The sequence below is a fragment of the Diceros bicornis genome, chromosome 17 (assembly GCF_020826845.1).
Source record: "Diceros bicornis minor isolate mBicDic1 chromosome 17, mDicBic1.mat.cur, whole genome shotgun sequence".
Taxonomy (NCBI): Eukaryota; Metazoa; Chordata; class Mammalia; order Perissodactyla; family Rhinocerotidae; genus Diceros; species Diceros bicornis.
In genome coordinates this window covers 16,293,374-16,313,487 of record NC_080756.1, presented here as the reverse complement: position 1 = coordinate 16,313,487, position 20,114 = coordinate 16,293,374, and the positions used below count along the sequence as shown (strand labels likewise).

Below are 20,114 nucleotides of genomic sequence, written 5' to 3'. Positions count from 1 at the left end.
GATGTTCCCCCTGGGTCTGAGGGGAAAGAGAGAAGTGGCACCCTAGTTTCAGGCACTTGCATATTGCCCTCAGCCTCGATCCCCCCAACCCAGGAATCAAGACGTGTCTTTGGAATGACTCCCATCTATGGGCTGAGGCTTGGAAGGGGAGTAGGAGGCGAGTGGGCTTATTAAATGGGAAACTTGGGGCTGAGCAAACTGGACCCCTTTGGGCAGGGAAGGAGAAGGAACAGTTCCTGAAAGAAGAAAATAAGGCACACAAGGAGCTCTGTTTTGTGAGGGGACGATGTTCTTGTTATTATTGAGGTTAATAATGGTAATGATCTGGTATGGCCAGGTCAGCCCCGGGAGACTGAGCTCTGCACGGTCCTTTATCACAGAGGCTTCTCTGGAGAAGTCACGGGCTCCCCAGCTTGGCTGTGGTAGGGGAGAATAAAATAAAGATCTTTCCTCCCTTCTTCTGCCCTTTTCTCTCCCACTCTTTGAGAACTCCAGAAAAAGGGGAACTCGTAAAATCTCTGTCATCCCCATCATTTCCCTCTGCTCTCTCCAGTTCACTAAAATGCACTTCTTTGGGCACTGGGCTTTCAAGGGGCGCCCTTATGATTTGTTCGGCAAGCTGACCGAGTCCCCATGAATTCTGTCTCCGATCCTGGAGGAGACCCAGAATTTTCTTGCCCGCTCTATGGAATTCTCCCTCTATCCTTAGCGTTTCCCAGTCTCTGCTTTTCTTGGTCCCGGGGGCCTCATCCCATGGGTCCCTGGTGCCTCATCCCATGGGTCCCTGGTGCCTCATCCCATGGGTCCCTGGCAGCTCAGAGGCCAAGAACAGATTAGGGCATCTTGAGATGCCCTCATCAACCTCCCCAAAGGGTTCTCAGCTTCCTATCATCTCTTTAATTCTGGGAGCACCAGTCCAGGGAGCGCTCCATAGATTACCCTAAAGCCAGCCTAATTCTTGGATCTTTCAAACTCGCATTTAGGCTCCTTTAAAAGTCCTTTCCTTTCTAACAGGAAAGTTCAGATTACAAATCTCCAGCAGTGCAAGCTTCCTGCAGCCAGGAGTCAGAATTTTCAACAAAAACAACAACAATATTCATAATAATAAGAATTAAAGCTTTTATCAAAGGGAAAAAGGGATGCCCCACCCCCAATTTTAAAGGGGATATAATCCAGCAGCCTCGGATGGGAGTGGGGGTCAGTGAACCCAGGATGAGCAAGGAAGAGGGTGGGGACCCAACCTCTAACTAACAATTTCTCCAGCATAAAAATGAAACATCAAATTCGTTAGCCCAGGGCCTTCATTTTTCCCCTTCCACATTATAACTAGTTATTGAACTCGCTGGAAGATCTAAAGGCCATTTGCGAAGAGACAAATTTCAATGGAGTTTCCCCATCAATAACCCCATGGCAGTGACCTATTGGAACAAGTCAAACACCCGAGGTGAAATGCAGGTCACTCTGTCTAACCAATATTAAAATGCGGCCACTTTTTAAAAAGCCACTTTAAACGAGATTTGAGGAAAATTGAATTCCAAGGAAGGCAAGGCAAGGAGGGAGCACCAGTCCAGGGAGCGCTCACAAGAAGACCTTGCCTATGGTCTCGGAACAAACAAGAGAAATTCATCTTTAATATTTTAAAGGGGGGCAAATTAACATTCCATGATTGCTTTTTTTTTTTTCTTTTTGAGACTATAAGCGATTCCAGGAGGAAAAAAAAAGTTGAGTATTTTCTGGTGACACGTCTGGGTTATTAAAATCATTTTAGACCAATTCATTACTTTTACTGACAAGAGATTTAAGAAAAAATCAATTAAGCATTTGCATATTCTTTTGCATACATTAGCACTGCCTGCTGGCATTAGAAAGGGACAAAAACACACATATATACAGGCACACACACACACACACACACACACACACACGAAAAAATGAGATAAGAGTCTTGCTTCAGTTTGGGGTTTTCAAGTTGCTTGGAGAAAAAATAAAAATGAAATGAATTACTTGATTGCATACCATCTAAAAGTCAATTTATTTGAAGAGGAAAGAGACATGTTGCAATTTTTAATCTCTAAAACAACAGCAACAAAACCGCGTGCACACACACACAAAAATCCTGCACTTCCGAGAGTGGGGAAAGGCATGACCCTTATTTTCCTTCTCTTTGCCCTCCAAATCCTGAGTTGGTTCTCCCATTTATTTTTCTCCCCAGGAAAATCCAGGGAGTCTGAGAGGTGAGATTTTAATGCAGCACAGAATCTGCAGAGCCGCTGAGGTCTCCTGGCCGGCAGCTTGTTACTGGGGAGGGGGGAATATGGGTTAGCCACCGGTCAGTATGGTAATCTGGGCACAATAAGGCCTCGCACACAATGGACACATATTTTTCTTCAGCAGTGTCAGAAGGGAAGCGCTTTGTACTGAAACATGTTTCCGAAAGAGAAACCAGATCCAGATCCAGATTAGAAAGGAGATGGGGAGGGAGCATTTGGAGAGCATTTGGAAGCTGGCAAAAGGTGGTCAGAAAAAATAAAATCAGGGCAGAGAGAGGTGGAGGCAGAGCGAGGATGGAGATCCTTGGGCTGGCAAGGCAGGAGGGCGAAGCACAAAAGGAGGACCTTTTACAGGACCAGATACAAGGATTCATCACAGGCAAGAGCCGCTTTAGTGCCCCCCCCCATTAAGCCAGTGCAGGAGCCCTCTGAAGGGAGTTTATTTCTGTGCTTGTAATAATTTCCAGGTGAAAATGTTTGTATGTATGTGTGTGGTGGAGTCTGGCTTGCTATTTTCCATGTGATAGGTGACTTCCTTGCTATTAAGCTATAGGAGCCCAAAGAGAGTTTTTTTGGTAAATGATGTAGATGAGTGTGGGTATATTTGGGGGAATCTCCCAGATTTCACTTTCTGGACGTGCATGTTAAATTAGCTGTGCAAACCTGGAACGAGAACCCTACATACTTATGACTGCATAAGGAGGCATTCAGTATATTAATAACTATTAATAGTACGTATGCATATATATTTATTAGCCATAATAACCAAAGACAGACTTGACATTCGGTTGGAGGCATTAATCTGAACTCTCTGTATCTGCTTACACATACTGGCCCGAAGTGGGTTTCCTGCTCCTGCTCTCTCGACCCACCTGCAGGAGCTCAGAATCCTGGGGAATGGGGGTGTAGGGTGGGCAATGCCTTGGGAAGAACTCCCTAACAAGCCCCAGAGGGTGAAGAGATTGAAGAGAGTCAAAGCGGGGGCGGGCTGGTAGAAGGAGAGTGTGAGGGCTGGGAGGAGGGAGCCAGGCCGAGACCTCACCTCTCCAGGTGGAGAAGAGAATATTCGGGGCCAGGATGGGGTGGGGCAGCCTGATCCAGGTGCAGGCCTGGAAGGGAGGTTGGAGGTGGAGCTGGAAGGCTCTCTCCTCCATCAGCAACCCTCCCCTCACCCTACCTGAGCTCTCAGGAGCTTTGGCTCTCCCCACGGGGCAGCGTAGGGCTTTGGTTCAGACTTTTTATGTAGGTCAGCATTCAACATTGGTTTTCCTTTGCTCTGTTCCAGCAGCTTATAATTAACCCACCCCACCACCAAAAATTACAAAAATAAAACCCTCACACACTCCAAACCACTATCAACCTCACAGTCTCAAGTTCCTCTTCCAACCAAACCAGCCAGTCCTCAAAGGTGAGGGTCCCGGACAGGAGTGGGCAGGGGCTCTCAACCAGCTTTGGAAATTTGGGCATCTCCTCCAAGAGATGGTCGACCTCCAGAGAACTTCTGTTCCCTCACCCGCCTGGTGGCGGGGGGGGGGGGGGGGGGGGGGTGGGCAGCACTGTCCTCTTGGGGACAGTGTATCCAGGGACTCCCAAGCACCAGCTCCTCCCTGGTGAACCTGGAGAGAGGGTGGGAGCCTGGGCATCGGAGGGGAAGGCGGCCAGGGGCCCAGGCAGAGAATCAGCACCTTTGGGCACAGGCTGTGGTCCAGCGTCTCTCCCCTCCCAGCCCTCAGGGCAAGCCCTCATTTGGAAGGGGGGCCCCTCTCCTGCATCCCAAAGGTGGTGAGAGACAGGTTGGGAATCTCCCGCCTTCAGTCTCCCTCTCACAAGGGCTTTATTTTTTTTTCTTTCCCCTCCTCATTCCCTTAATTGCAGATGTTCTAATTAAACCCTCAAATAGTTGTTATGCCGTTTTAAAAGGTACTTATTCAAGTGTCAACCAGGCTGGGCTGGGAGGAGGCAGCGTAGGGCGGCGAATTAAAGGTAGATTGACTAATCACGGCGGCGATCATAATAATAAAATCAGAGGGAAAAGAATCACATTACGACTTTTCGTGGAAAGGAGGGAGCAGGCAGCCAGCGGCCGCCAGCCCTGCCGCCGACACAAAGAGTGCGGGCGATTCTGCGAGACTGATTTATGACGTTTTACAGCCCTATAAAAGCTGTAGCGACGAGGCAAGCGCTCCTACCACCGCTGGCAGATTTAGTCTAATAAATAAAACATAAACAGTTAACTTTATGTGTCACTTTTATTGTTATCAAGTAAAATATAGCCGAGCCCCGGCAAGCTATGATTTTAAACTATAATTGTTATCAAGTACAACAAGGGGACCCAGCTCCCTCCCTGGGCTCTCCCTTCTGCCGCACCCCCAACTCTGAGTTATGGGATCAGTTAATTGGAATTGGTGGCATGACGTGGCCACCCCAGTTGAGGGGGGGTCGGAAAGCAGCCCTTCCTTGCCCCCTCCCTCCCCCATGGCCCTGCCAGCCCTCCATCAGGATATTCCTGTGGGTGGGTGGCAGAGAGAGGGGAAGGGGCAGCAATGGACTGGAGCCCCTCAAGGCCCGCCCAGCCTCCCCAGCTTGGTGAGCTCACCCCTCAGCCTTTGGAAGGCAGCCTGGAGCTGGCCCTGGGGAATGTGTGTTTACACGTAAACACATGTGTTACATGGACACAATCCCTAGCCGGAAGCAGGCTTTAGCCACACAGGCCTCTCTCTTAGCTAGGTCTGCCGTCTGTGGGGATGGAGAAAGAAGAGCTCCCAGGACCTTGGCCGGGCACCATCACAGGGCACTGACTGCTGGCAGAGCGTTCTCTTCCTCGCCTCAGCTCCTTAGGAATCAGCCTTGGAGGTAGTTGTCAGAAAAGCAGCAGGCCGGCCAGAATGGAGAGTGGAAACAGCAGCCAGTAGGCGAAGAGATCCTCTGCTCTGGGGCTGGGGCAGGGAGGGTCAGTGGGTACTAGGGGAGGGCAAGGCTTCTGAACTCTGCTTTTGCCAACCACTTCCTGTCTCTCTTCAGCGGGGGGCTCAACCCCCAGACCTCCAGAAATGACGTCAGAATCATTTGCATCCCGCTGTCTCTACCTGCCTGGTCCAGCTGGGACCCTGCCTCGCCGACCCAGTGGCCAGAGGGTTGGGTGAGTGTATATGGAGAAGGGGGCTGGACTCTGGTATCCTTGGATGGGGGGCGCCCCAGGCTCTCCAGCCTCCTGGGCTCAGCCTGGGCCCCTCCCCATCCAACCTCCACTCCAGTCCTCATTCAACTTCCTCTTCCTGCGAAAGAGGGGCGCTGCCCGGTGACCTACACAGACTGAGACAGGATCGCCATGAATGGAGACCTCTGGAAAAGCTCAGGAGCCCAGGCCCAAGGGGCCCACCGGAGGCCCAAGCGGAGACCCTGGAAGGGGGCTGAATCACAGCCTCGCGACAGCCCCTCAATGCCCAGCCTTTGGAGGGGAGCTGGGGGCTTCCCATGTCCTTTTGCAGGGGAGGGTTGTCAGTCGGCGGGGTGTGCACTGGGGGCACCCCAGCCCCTGCCAGCTAACCCCACATCACCACCACCACGACCCCCAGCACCACCACCACCACCACACACAAAAAAAATTGGATACATTTTGAATAAAGCGATTCGGTTCCTTATCCGGGGACTGGGTTGCTCCGTGTGATTGGCCGGCGGAGTCACATGGTGAAAGTAACTTTACAGGGTCGCTAGCTAGTAGGAGGGCTTTATGGAGCAGAAAAACGACAAAGCGAGAAAAATTATTTTCCACTCCAGAAATTAATGATCATGAGCTCGTATTTGATGGACTCTAACTACATCGATCCGAAATTTCCTCCATGCGAAGAATATTCGCAAAATAGCTACATCCCTGAACACAGTCCGGAATATTACGGCCGGACCAGGGAATCGGGATTCCAGCATCACCACCAGGAGCTGTACCCACCACCGCCTCCGCGCCCTAGCTACCCTGAGCGCCAGTATAGCTGCACCAGTCTCCAGGGGCCGGGCAATTCGCGAGGCCACGGGCCGGCCCAGGCGGGCCACCACCACCCCGAGAAATCACAGCCGCTCTGCGAGCCGGCGCCTCTCTCAGGCGCCTCCGCCTCCCCGTCCCCAGCCCCGCCAGCCTGCAGCCAGCCAGCCCCTGACCATCCCTCCAGCGCCGCCAGCAAGCAACCCATAGTCTACCCATGGATGAAAAAAATCCACGTTAGCACGGGTAGGCAACTTTGCTTTTTGCTCTCCCCCTCCCTCCCTTCTTCCCCTGCGCTCCCCACCCTCCTCGGCCCCCTCCGGCCCCCGTCCTCCTTTCTCTCCTTCCCCCTCTCCCTCCAGGAGCGACTCTGGGTTAGCACAATTGAACTGGATTTACGAGCGAGAATGGGTAATTACATCCCCCATAAATTTTATGGCTTAGCTACTCTGGGCAGTCCGAGCCATGTGCTACGATCTGTTATGTATGTGTGAAAACTATGCTCGCTTTCTAAGGGCGCATAAATAATTCAGTGTCGTTACAATGAGGATTCCCCTCTTATTACACTACAAAGTCTCCAGCTTCCTTCAACTTCTTTATAACCCATTTAGCTTGATGACTTTATTTCCACCACCCCCTCCTCCAGCTCCACCGAGCTGAGGATGGGGTGAGGGTTGGGGGCGGGGAGCCTGCTGCCTCTGAACCCCACTATTTGCTTTTCCCCTCCCCCCCCAGTGAACCCCAATTATAACGGAGGGGAACCCAAGCGCTCGAGGACAGCCTACACCCGGCAGCAAGTCCTGGAATTAGAGAAAGAGTTTCATTACAATCGCTACCTGACCAGAAGGAGAAGGATCGAGATCGCCCACTCGCTGTGCCTCTCTGAGAGGCAGATCAAAATCTGGTTCCAAAACCGTCGCATGAAATGGAAGAAGGACCACCGACTCCCCAACACCAAAGTCAGGTCAGCGCCCCCGGCCGGCGCTGCGCCCAGCACCCTCTCGGCAGCCACCCCGGGCACTTCTGAAGACCACTCCCAGAGCGCCACGCCGCCGGAGCAGCAGCGGGCAGAGGACATTACCAGGTTATAAAACATAACTCACACCCTGCCCCCACCCCGCGCCCCCATCCACCCTCACACACAAATTGACTCTTATTTATAGAATTTAATATATATATATATTTTTTGGTTTTTTTCTCTCTTCTTCCCACCTTATCCCTCGTCAATTCCAAACAGACAAAACAGATAAACAAACAAGCCCCCTGCCCTTCTCTCCCTTCCACTGTTAAGGACCCTTTTAAGCATGTGATGTTGTCTTAGCATGGTACCTGCTGGGTTTTCTTTTTTTTAAGGCCGTTTTGGGGGGTTATTTATTTTTTAAGGAAAAAAGCTGCAAAAATTATATATTGCAAGGTGCGATGGTCTGGTTTGGGTGAATTTCAGGGGAAATGAGGAAAAGAAAAAAAGAAAGAGAGATTTTTAAGCCAATTCTCATCCTTCTTCTACTCCTCCTCCTTCCCCCCCTTTTCCTTAGGCCTTTTGCATTGAAAATGCACCAGGGGAGGTTAGTGAGGGGGAAGTCATTTTAAGGAGAACAAAGCTATGAAGTTCTTTTGTATTATTGTTGGGGGGGTGCTGGGAGGAGAGGGGGGAAGACAACAGACAAAGCTAGATGCATCTGGAGAGCCTCTCAGAGCTGTTCAGTTTGAGGAGCCAAAAGAAAATAAAAATAAACTTTCAGTTCAGAGAGGCAGTCTATAGGTAGAATCCCCTCCCGTCTATCGTGGTTATTGTGTTTTTGGACTGAATTTACTTGATTATTGTAAAACTTGCAATAAAGAATTTTAGTGTCGATGTGAAATGCCCCGTGATCAATAATAAACCAGTTGATGTGAATTAGTTTTACGTCAATGTCTGATGGTTTCTTTTATCCCCCTCCTCCTTCTGGCCTGGTAACATCCCACCTTCTCTATAGTTGACTAAGTTTACTCAAAGCAAACACACAAACCTTAACTCTCCACTCCAGTTTTCCAATGTCCTTAGAAGAACCAGCAAGGGGGTTGGGGCAGGGGATCCTCAGAAGAGGGGAGGTGGAAGATGAGGGCTGATTTTTCCTGTGCCTTCCCTGAGTCTGCCGAGGGGCCAGACTCTCCTAGGGGCACTTACAGTGGAGCTGGGGGGTCTCACTTTTCTATGGTTAGCCACAGTGCCTTCTTTTTCTCTATTTCCTTCTCCTCTCTTCTCTCTTCTGAGTAGGCCTGCCTAATTTGCAGACAAGAAGGCAAGTTTAGGGAGTGGGAGAGAGAGGAGTTTTCATCTTTCAGGGCTCTTTTGGGAGGAGGGATTAAGGAAGATGCCCCCTCAACACGCGTGTTCTCCTTAAAAGAAGAAAGAGTTGAGCTGGTGATTTTGAAGCAGCAAAGTGACCTGTCAGGGTGGCTTTTCTGTTTGTTTAGACTTGGAAAGAAGGGTGAAGTGGAGGCCAGAGGCCTGGGAGGCCCCCTTGCATGGGTAGGCCTCAAAGCCTGATGCCTGGAGATAATGAAGAAGTTTTATTTTTTTCCCTAACTTTTATCATGGACCTGCCAGGTGTTGAGAAAAGACACAGGGAGAGGCAGGGACCACCCCTCTTCCTACCACCTCCCAAGTCCCGGCAGGGCTTGGGGATAGCCTGGGGGATAGCTGGAACAAGGCTCTCTGGCTGGAAAAAAAATTTTTTTTGATTGTTTCCGTGGGGCTAAGAAAAAGGAAGATCAAAAGAAGAAAACTGGCCTGGATTATTTTAATAATTAATTTAGGCCAAAGGCTCCCAAATAATTCTAGTCCTGAAGACCAGGCTGTAATCAAGACCTGCTCAAATTTTTGCTTTTTTGTCAGGAGAAGGATGCAGGGAGCAGTTGGTGAGCTTCTCAGGCAGTTTATCCAAATTTCAGGCTAGAGGACTGTCAGAATTAGAAGAGAGAGGGAGAAGAGATCTGGGGTGAGTCGGGGAGCCACAGATACCCATTCCTCTCTCCCCAAATTCTGAAGTGAAAGGCAACCACAGGGCCAAGTTGTGAAAATCTGTTGGCTGTGCTTTGGATTTATTTCCTCTTAAACCACTTGCTGGCTGCTACTTGGAGTGAAGTGTGTGTGTGTGTGTGTGTGTGTGTGTGTGTGTGTGTTAGGGGAATCACTTGTCCTGTAGGTCTACTTTCTCCTCCCTCAATGGTGCCCTGGAGACAGCACAACACGCTGCCCACAGTGTGAGGAAGCAAGGCCAACAATTATCTGGAGTTATTTTCTGTAATCAAGTGAATTAGGGGCCAAATCTGACTGTAGCTTCTATCATCTTGAGACTGTTGCCTTTGCAGCAGGAGAAGGGGGTCTAGCTGTGCTTGGGAAAAGGGAAGGAAGATCTGAGGGGTGGACTTGGGTGTCTTTCCAAGCCTGTGAGGAAGCTAAGATGGAAAGAGAGGGGAAAGAAAAGGAAATTAAGATTCCTAACTTTGCTCATTTGGTTTTAGGGGAATTCACCCCCTCTCCTCCAGACAGTGGAAGAGATGAGAGAAAGGAGGGGAAGAATCACTCTCTTTTATTTCTTAAGCTTCTCCCTGAACTTGCTGAAGGGACGCTCTTCAGCTCAGGAAAAGCAGCGTAAAAGATGGGCAGTTCCTTCATTTCCCCTTCTGGAGGAGCTTCGGGGTTTCTCCGTCCTGCTCTCGCGAACACACACATGGTCCTTCTCTGTGTGTCTCTGTCCCTCTTGGTCTGTAAAGGGGAAACATCAGAAATCCATAATTCTTGACAAATAAAACAAAACTAAACCCTCTTGCATTTGAGTTTTTGAAGATTTTGGCCTCTGGCCTTCCCTCCAGTGGGCTCCATTCTCTCCTCTTTCCCCAGAGCTCTTCTTGGCTTGGACCTGACCATCCAGAATGGGATCCGGCTGCCGGGAAGGGGTGGGGTGTGAGGAGTGGGGCGTGGGGGACCAACGTGGGCCGGGGCCCCCACTCCAGCAGTCTTGGTCCCCCACTGCTGCTGCTCCGCCCGGTGCTGCTCCAGCCTCACTGGGAAGCCGAGGCCAGGGCTTTTATTGAAGTTGGGTTGAGCAGTGAGGAAGGCTGGGGGGGCGGGTGGGGAGGACGCAGCCCAGGTTCACGGGGAGGACACAGCATTTTCTCTCCCATTGCCTTTATATTCGGCAGCGCAGCGCCTCTGACCTCTCCCCCACCCCCATCTCCGCCGACCCTCCCAAGCCAGCCCTGGCTCAGCCCCTGGTCTCCAGATAGGATGCCACTGCTTTTGTAGGGCTGGGGATTTCTTGCCCAGAGTAATGGGAGAGGCAAGTGCTTGAATGCCTGCTAGCGCGTTGTATCTCTCCCTCCAATGGCTAAGTAAAAAGAAGACGGGTGAAAACGGCGACACCAATCTTCCAAGGTCCTCCTCTCCAAGCACCAGGAGACCCCCACAGGTCAAAAATCCCCTTGACATGTAAGTAGTTAGAACTCGATCTGCTGGGGGTGAGGAGCACAGCAGTTTCTACTCTGTCTCTGTTGCCATTTCGTTTTTATCTCCACTCCTGCTCTTGGGGAGGGAAGGTGGGAAATCCGATCATGAGATCATGCACGGAGAGTTCTGCTTGGGGAAAATGGAGTTTCTGTGCAGACCCGTACCTGAGGAGTGAAGAAACTTGGCTCCAAAAGGAGAGAGAGAGCCAAGAAAGTGAGCCTGGGGGGAAGGACTGGGGAACTTTGTTTCTCTGAGGGCCGCTGGCTGCTGCTTGTGGGAAGTTTGCTACAAAGTTTCCTCCGCAATCTGTGCATCAGCTTTTTTCCTGCGGGGACTTGGCGACTGCAATCCACAGACATCTTCCTGCTGTTAGATGTATGTGTGTGTCTGTGTATTTGGGGGGGGGGGTTGAAGGGAAGATAAAACAAAGGGCTCCCCAGAGCGTGGGGCCAGGGTACCCTCTGCAAGGCATGGTTTGTCTGCTTTTCTAAGATTAGGGGAGACAGACTCCGAAGGGGGCCCTTGAGATGGAGGGGCTATGATGGGAAGGAGCAGCGTTCTGGGGCTATTCCACCATCTTTTTCTCTGCTTTTTGCCCAGTCCTGGGGGAGTGTGCCCTCACGAAGCCACTTCTCGTGGTTTTCCATAGCACCCCATCTTTAGAGAGCTAATTCTAATTAAAATATTTCCCTTTCAAGATCCCAGGCTTGGAAAAGGGGAAGGAGGCTCCCCCAACTCCAGCGGCCACCAGAGCAGAGGGAATATTTATTACCTCTCTGGATATCATTACCTAAGAATACAATTTTATGAACTTCCTAATCTGTTAGCTTGATTTATCTGGATGGGCAGGGGCCCAAAATAAACATTTGGGGGATTTGGTAGGGGGAAAAAAGTCTTTGCCTCTGACCAATCTTTCTGATAGAACTGACCACTCCTTCGGCCTGCATTTACTGCACCCGGTATCACTTAGCCCCATTTTAATTTTTCTCCTGCAGTGTGTGGCTGCTTCAGGTATCCAAGTTTGAGCTGCCTCTTGAGAGTTAAAAATGGTCGAGTGCACTGTTTGAACCAGGAGACCCGAAGGGATCCCTCAGCCACTTTAAAATCCGTGCAGCCTGAGCGGCTCGGATCCCCTTTGGATTTGGGGAGCAAAGAGAAACGAAGGTTTGCTCATTGCTGTCCAGGTCCAGGAGCCCCTTCTCAGACCTGGCTCTCCCTCCACTCCTCAGGATTTTTCTGTTCTTCTCTCTGGTGTCAGCTCTGTAGCTTCTTTGAACAGAGGGTCCATCCAGAAGCCAAGCCCACATCCATGCGAGCAGGGGTGAGGGCCTCTGCAGCTCCATCTTCCTGCTTGGCGGTTCCTGCAGGCCCAGCTAGCTAATAAATTAGGAGGCAGCGAAGACAAGGATGGGTGGGCAGGGTCTCTGAGTGTGTTTGAGGGTAAATAGGGTTGCAGAGTCTAATAAATGGAAAGGAACTATTTTAAATTTCCAGTCCCCATCAGCAATTGCCAGATTCCCTAAGATGTAGGGTCCTCTAAGTTCTGTTCTGCCAGCTGTGACGGCAGTGTGAGTCAAGCCCAAAGTGTCACTTCTCCTCACTCCTTTCTGACCCTCTCTTCTCAGCATCGGAGATTGGGAGAGGGAAGTATATCTGAACTTTCGGGGAGAAACCCTAAAACCTAGCGTGTAGGAGGCACTGCCAAATAGCCCAACCCTAGGTTCGGGCTCCTGGCCTCGGGCTTCCCAGGAAGCCGGACACAACGCGGCTGCCTTCATGGGGGTCCCAAGTGCCCTTCTGGGAGCGTCCAGGGTCTTGAGGATCGCTAAATGGGGCCGGCCGGGCAAAGGCGAGATGAAAGAGGCTGGTGGCCGCCCGGCTCCTCCTCCGGGTTCCACGCCGCGGCCGCTGCTGGCGCGGTGTCGCCTTCAGCTGGGTCACGACCCCAGGCTCGGACCGCGGACAATAGGGCGCGGGGCGGGGGCGCAGGCTGCGTGGCCGGCCGGGCGGGTTCACCGCGCCCTGAACTCCGCTCCACCCCCCGGGTCTCGCCCTTTAGAGCCCAGGATCCCTTTTCTTTCTCCTCTTCCACCTTCCATTTTTGCGTGGAAAATTGAGTGGACTCGCAGTTGCCCCTCGACCTACCAGTACCCCAGCGGCACTGCCACCAAATATGGAGACCTCATTTTCTTTAGAAATGAGAGGACAGTTTTCTCAGAGTTACAAGAGCAGGAAATGGGACCCTCTCAAGATTTTGGTGGGGACAGAGAGGGGAGATCTAGTTGGTAGTAGGGCATCCCAAAAATCCGGACTTGGCGGCTCTGAAGAATCCCAGGCCCTCAAACCAACAGTCTCCTCCACCAGAGGAATTCCAGGCCAAGAACCGGTCCTCCCCCGGCCTCCACCCCAAGTCATAGGAAGAATTGCCTCCCTCTTCCCCTGGCCTTTGTCGCCAGATGCCAGGTTAGGATTAGGGCTCTTATAAAAGGGGAAACATTCTCAGATCTGCTGGGCAGGGACAGGGCTGGGCTATCCATGTGTGTGGGGGGGGTGAGTCACCTGGGAGATGTCCCCCAACCAGTTTGTTCTTGTTTGGGCTCTCTCCCCACCCCAATGATGGCCTGGCTCTTGTTTGTGACTCTGTCCCTTTGGGCGGTAGCACAGTGTTTGTAACTTTGTACATGTGGAGTCTTTCCACTCAGCTGGAACAGACTTCGGAAAATAAGGTTACAGGATAGGGGTTGAGTTCTAGCTGGAGGAAAAAAAGGCAGTTTGGGGAGAGGAGAAAATGGGGGAGGTATGGAATATTCCCCATGCACATTTGCTCCTGTCTTTAGCTGCCTTTCTGCAGCCCCCCACCTCACCCCTATCCTGCCTGACAGGCACAAAGGCGGCATGGGGAGATGTGGGCCTCCCAGCTGGAAACCTCTCCTCTTGGACTCAGTCTCTCTGATGATTTTGAACGATTTTGGAATGTGACTGCCTCCAGCTCTGTCTGTCTGTCTTTGCTCGGCTGTTTCAAGGTCTCTGCCTAGCCTTTCTGCTGCTTTCTGTGCTCCCTATTTCCTCACATCCTTGCTCCTCAGCCCCTCTCATCCTGCAGTAATCCTCTGGCACAATCCCCAGCCCCAGTGCTCCTCCTCGAACTCCCTCCAACTGAGAAAGCAGAGGAAGGGGGACCAAAAGGTGGGGGTGGCAATCTGGGAGTGACAGCTGAGGTTCAAAGGTTCCTGGCTGAGCCTCCAGTCCAGGCCACCTCAGGGGCCCATCTGACTGCTCCAGAGTGGCCCCTGGGCCAGCAGCAAATAGAACAAGGTTTTATAGCCCCGGGGCAGATGTTAGCTTAGCCATCTCACCCAGATTCCCCTTTATCTCTCCTCTGCCAAAGAGGCTCATCCCCACTACACCTTTGTTCTCTTTCCTTTTTCCCTTCCTCCCCCTCCTCCTCCTCTTTCTCCGTTTGATCCTGCCTTTCCCCCTCAAATTATTTCTTTAGATCTGAAAGCATCTGTTCCAGCCTGCCCCTCCCCCTCACACCCTCCTTCCCTCCTTTTTCCCCCTCCCTCCACCTCCAGCAGTCAAAGAAGCCCCCAAATGGAGGGCCTCTGGCCTCTAGCCTGTCTGCTACCCGAGGGCCCAGAGACCTTTGAGCCCAAACTTTGAGACCCCTCCCCAACCCCCAGTCACTTTCATTTCATTTTCTCAGCTGGAGAGGGTCCTGGAATTGCACACTTTGAGTCTTGGCCCCCAGAGACCAGTCTCTTCTCTCACTGGGACAGTTGTCTGTTAAATTCAGGTAAAAGCAAGGAATGTAAGGTGGAAGGGTTCAGTGCTGAATTATTTACATAATTGCCCCAGTTCTCTGCTGGGCTCCTTTGGGCTCCAGATTTTGAACGTATCTTCATATTCTGACCATAGACGGGAGACGGCCTTTTCTAGCCTCTCTGCTTGGTTGTGCTTTCTCACCCTCTCCTGCCCCTTCCGTTGGTTGCAAAGTCATTTTCTGAGCAATTACAAAGTCCTTCAATCCCTCTTAGAATTCCATAACCTAAATTGAGGAGACCAGGGCAGTGTCTGCACTGGGCATGTTGGAGGGCCTCTTTTCCCTGTCTTCCAAAAAAATAAAAAGAAACAAAAAACGACTGCTTCCCATCCTCCTTCCCTCCACACATATCCAGGAATATGTGGTCTCCATAGTTTGAGGGAGAGGGTGGTACGCTCAATCAGGGTAGACAATCTAGTTGGGTCTGAGTCCAGATAATTCAGGCCCAAGACTCCTGAACTCTGCCTGGTAGACCTGTATCTGGCAAGAATCCACCTTATATCCCAAAGTCCTAGACTGGAATAATCCCAAGGTCCTTGCCGTAGTGCCCACAGTTGAAAACTGGTAGAAAAGAGTAAATCCTCCTCCCTCCCTTCCCTCTAGTTCCATCCTGAGATTCAGCCCTGCCTGGGATCCTGCCCCCTATTCTCTCCTTGAGGCCTGGTGGTTGGCCAAGAGCCCCAGATTCATGCTTTCCATGGCTCTGCCACTCAGTTTCCATGGTGATGAGAGGCAACTAAACTACCCCCTCCCCCCCACTGGCCACTGATTGGATAGACCTAGACCAGTCAGGATGTTCTCTGGGGGAACCTGACCTAAGAAAGATACAGGAGATGGGAGCCTGTTTTTTGTTACAGATCTCTGCTAATTAGTCAGGATGGAAGAGGGAATACTGGGGAGAGAGTCCCTCCCTCCAATCTATAATTTCACAGTTCTTTCTCTCTGCACATGTTTATCTAGAGACACACCTTCAAAACACACGTGACACATACATGTAAGGACCTCAACACATTCATTTCTTCTGTTCATGTATGCATAGGTAGGTGACTTTGCTGACAGCATGTGTAAGTGTGTGTGTAGGCGATGAGGGACAGAGAATAACATCCCAACCAGAGTGCCTATGAAGTAGATTCTCTGACTTATCACTGATGTCACTAGTGACAGAGGCTTTTCCTGTCCCCCCTTCCCCATACACTGCTATAAAAGGCCTGCCCCTTTGCTGAAGACCGTGCAGCCTTCGAGGACTCACCCTTGATCCTGCACTTGGCTCCTTAGGCCTAGGGCAGCTATAGAAGAAGGTGGTGGGAGTCAGAGGCCTCTGGAAGATCAGATTCCTCAGCTAATACTCTCACTTCTATGTCAAAGTTAAATCAAAACCACAGACATTTATCTAGACCTCCATTCTACACTATAGTACCCATAGGCAGGGCCTAGAAAACCACCACCACCACCACAATAGCAGCAACACGTGCAGACTAACTATCTCCTAGGGTTGTTGACTGCCTTACAGTGGGATTGGAGGATTCAGTGGATTAATGTATGGAAAGCACTTAGATGAGTGCTTACTATGTACCAGAGACTGTGCTAAATCGTTTGAGCCTTACAATAACAGCGTAAGGAAGTTGTCATATCCTCATTTAGATAAGGGGAATCTGAGTGAGGCCTGGGAGGCCAATGATATGCCCCACTGGCAGAGCCAGGACTCCAGTCTTGCCTGACCCCAGAGTGGGTGTTCTGAACCACTCCAGTTCTTTGCTCATGATAGACATGGGCACTGGCTGTTAGGACAGGACTGAGTTTGGCAGGAAGCACTGATGAGGATGTGGGGCAGTGCCAGCCTGAGGGCCAGCAGGACCTAGAGGAACCTGCGTTTTGCCACTTGGCTTGGTCTTGTTGTGGTGGGTTCTTGTCCTCATCAACAGCAGGCTCTAACCCAGTGCTGCTCAAATATTTTGGTCTCAGGACCCTTTACACTCTTAAAAATTAATAGAATCTCAAAAAGCTTTCTCAATATTTACCTTATTAAATATTAAAACTGAAACTTTTAAAAAATATTTTAAAATAATAATAATAAATCTATTACATGTTAACATAACTAACTTTTTATGAAAAATAACTATATTTTCCAAAAACAATTTGGTGGGAAGAATGTCATTGTTTTACATTTAGGCAAATCTCTTTAATGTCTAGCTTAATAGAAGGCAATTGGATTCTCATATCTGTTTCTGCATTCAATTTGTTGTGATATGTTGTTTTGGTTGAAATATGTGAATACATTGCCACATGCAGATATCTAGTTGGAAGAGAAGGACCTCAAAGAGCTCCTGAAAGGGTTTCTAGGACCCGTAGGGATCCTTGGACCACACTTTAAAAACCGCTGATCTAACCAGCAGCAGCCACTCCATAATAACTATATTGGACACAATTTTAGCTCTTTCATGGTGCTTCTAACTCCAAAACCCATCATTACTTCACTATTCCATGCTGTATTCAAATTGTGTTATCTTAGGAAAGTTATTCAATTTTTCTATCCCATAGATAGATTAGATAGACAGATAGACAGATAGACAGATAGACAGATAGATAGATAGATAGATAGGTAGGTAGGTAGATAGATAGATAGATAGATAGATAGATAGATAGATGAGACAGAGAGATACATACATACATACATATATGCTATGCATGTCATAGGTGCATATTCATTATTTTTTAGTATGAACATGCAAAGTAAAATATAGATTTATAGATAAAATAGCTTTCCTATGTTTAGTGTTGTTTGAGATGGGCAACTTAGCTATTAATATCAATCTTGTTGTTCAGAAGGGGAAACTGAGCCAGAGAGGGGTAATATGACTTGCTGAGGATGAAATGCTCAGCAAGTGGTAGACAGTAGACTAGAACTCCTGTCCTCTAACTCCTAGACCTGTGCTCACCTGCTCAGAATCTCTCTTTCTAGAGACATGGCTACATAACGTGCATATGGAATATACCATGTATATACCATGGTTGTATTTATCTGAATATATCTATGTATGAGAGGAAAAACCTATCTTGGACCTGCATGCAAAGTTACAGTTTTGTTGAGAGGCACAAGGCACCAGCCTGCCAGTGTTTTTCCTTCCTTACCAAACTCTCCATGTGTCTGTGATGCTGGGCTTGATCTGTTCATTGTCAGGGACATCTCTTCCGTCCAGGTCCCCTGTTGGTACATTCTCACCAAGGGTATGTACATTGCTCAGATCTTCACATATAGCACACAGAACAGGGTAACAGTCTGATCCCCTTCTTTTTTTTCTATACGTCATGTCTAACATACCTTTTCAAAATAAGCGATCTACAAGTGTACAACCAAGAAAAGCATGACTGTGTAAACTGAGGTGTGCATTGTCTCTGCAAATGCAAATGTGGAACCCTTGGGCGTCCACATACTTGTCTAGGTAAGCCCCATGCAAATGTATGAGCACCTGGAGTCTCAGTTCTTTCATTAATTGGATAGGTATTTATTCACAAATTCTATATTGTATGGCTGTATAAGGCTTGTGTTTATGCACAATCCAATGAGAAGAACCCTCTGTGGGATGTCAGGCTGCCTGAATTCTAGTCATAGCTTTCTGCTCCCAGTTGCCTTAAGCAGATCATTTACCCAGTGAGAGCCTCCACTTCCTCATCCACACAATGGGGGGAAATAATTACAATCTCAGCCACATCTCTGGATGGGGAGTGTAATGGGGAAATAGTAGGAGATGCCTGAGTGAACGTTATTCTTTTTCTACTATGGAAAAGTCCAAACAAAATAGTAAAGGCAATAATATAATCAAACACTCACATACCCATCACCTCCCTTTAACAATGGTGAACCCACGGCCAATCTAGTTTCATCTAGATTGAACCCAACACTACCTCATATATTTTGAAGCAAATCCCAGAGATCATATCATTTCTTCTGTGAACAATACAATGAATATCACTGAAAGATAAAAAACATTTTTTACAACATAACCACAATATGACTATCATATCTACTTAAAAAATGTTAGCAAAATTGGTGCTGGCCCGGTGGCGCAAGCGGTTAAGTGCGCGTGCTCCGCTGCGGCGGCCCGGGGTTCGCTGGTTCGGATCCCGGGCACGCACCGACGCACTGCTTGGCAAGCCATGCTGTGGCGGCGTCCCATATAAAGTAGGAGGAAGATGGGCACAGATGTTAGCCCAGGGCCGTCTTCCTCAGCAAAAAAAGAGGAGGATTGGCGGATGTTAGCACAGGGCTGATCTCCTCACAAAAAAAAAAAAAAAAAGCAAAATTTTTTAGCTTTTAAAGAGTGAAAAAAGTCTTAAAAAATGCAGAGCAGCTGACTCCCCTGTGCTTCATGTTCAGGGTTGATGACTGTCAATAAGGGAAAATGAGAATGGGGAGGAAAGGATGAAGTTTCCTTTTTTATTTCCACCTTAAAATCCCAATTCACCTCCAGAAACTCCCCTCTACTCATTAGGTCCATTAAAAATGGGCTGAGAGGGGACCCAGGAGGTCTAGATGTGGTGTAGGCAGCCAGAAGGGGCCTTTGGAAGATACTGCAGACCTCATCTTGGAAGAAAATAGATGTCGAGCCAGAGGGAATCTGAGCAGAGGGCCTGCCCATCCATTCTCCAACATCAGATTTCACCCTTGGCTTGCCAGGCACTTGAGAGATATCGGAAGTATCATTGGAGTTACTAATCTCCAAAGACATGCAGATACATGTAACAGCATCCTCATACAGAAACCCAAAAGGAGATGTGCACAGAGGCACAGGCAAATCCACCTGCTCGTACACAGGCCGTGTACAAACACATGCAAACACTCAGAGGCAGGTGCAAATGTACAAGTACAGATCAGCCAACTCAGGCATGTGGGAAAACACAGAGACACAAATCCAAACACTCAGACATATCTGAATATGCAGCGATACAAACATGCAAGTCCTGGAACAAAAATACAAAAAGCCAAATATGAAAGCCCAGAGGCCTGCAAGTATATGTTGGGCCATTTTTATTCGTGACCAGTTAATACGGCCAAGCCCCATTCTAGCTGGCTTCTTCCCTCTCATCCCACCACATGGACCAAGTATCAACCAAAGCTACAATTTCTGTCACATTCATGCAAATGCACCCCTGAGATAAGTCATCCCAAGGTCTTCCCACTGCCTCTGCCAGCACAAGTTCTCTATCCCCCACTCCTCTCTCTCCTCAAAAGAGAAGACTGAGAGTAGTGTGGCATGGTGTGTATGTATGCATGTGTCCGTATGTAGACGTATTTCTTCGTCTTACCAAGCTGGCTTGGTGAGAAGGAGGAAGGACACTGGCCACGTACAGACTTCAAGTCCCCTCAGGCTGACAAGGGAATATTGCTTTGCCTATCCTGTGCCACAGCTGTAGGTTGGACTGATTTTTCACTGAATTGATTGACCCAAGTGGGTGTTTTGGCATCTTACAGACACGACTAGAGAGCTTTCTCTGGGCCTGAGTGAGGCTGTCTCATTTGTCTGGATTTGACTCTCTTGAGTAAACTTACCAATC

The 20,114-nt window shown here is 49.4% G+C and overlaps 1 protein-coding gene across 1 annotated transcript; it reads left to right on the top strand.

Moving 5' to 3' along the window:
• The first annotated feature begins 5,932 nt into the window (after positions 1 to 5,932).
• On the top strand, positions 5,933 to 7,852 carry HOXC4 (homeobox C4). The gene is made up of 2 exons (XM_058558091.1): positions 5,933 to 6,492; positions 6,982 to 7,852. The coding sequence occupies exons 1-2, from the start codon at positions 6,054 to 6,056 to the stop codon at positions 7,335 to 7,337; spliced, it is 795 nt and encodes a 264-aa protein (XP_058414074.1). The 5' UTR covers positions 5,933 to 6,053; the 3' UTR covers positions 7,338 to 7,852.
• Positions 7,853 to 20,114: the final 12,262 nt, after the last annotated feature.

What these genes read in the sequence shown, in the direction of transcription:
- HOXC4 (XM_058558091.1), top strand. Translation starts at nt 6,054, where the DNA reads ATGATCATGAGCTCGTATTTGATGGACTCTAACTACATCGATCCGAAA. An exon ending in AAAAATCCACGTTAGCACGG is followed by an intron (nt 6,493 to 6,981) that starts GTAGGCAACTTT and finishes CTCCCCCCCCAG; the next exon opens with TGAACCCCAATTATAACGGA.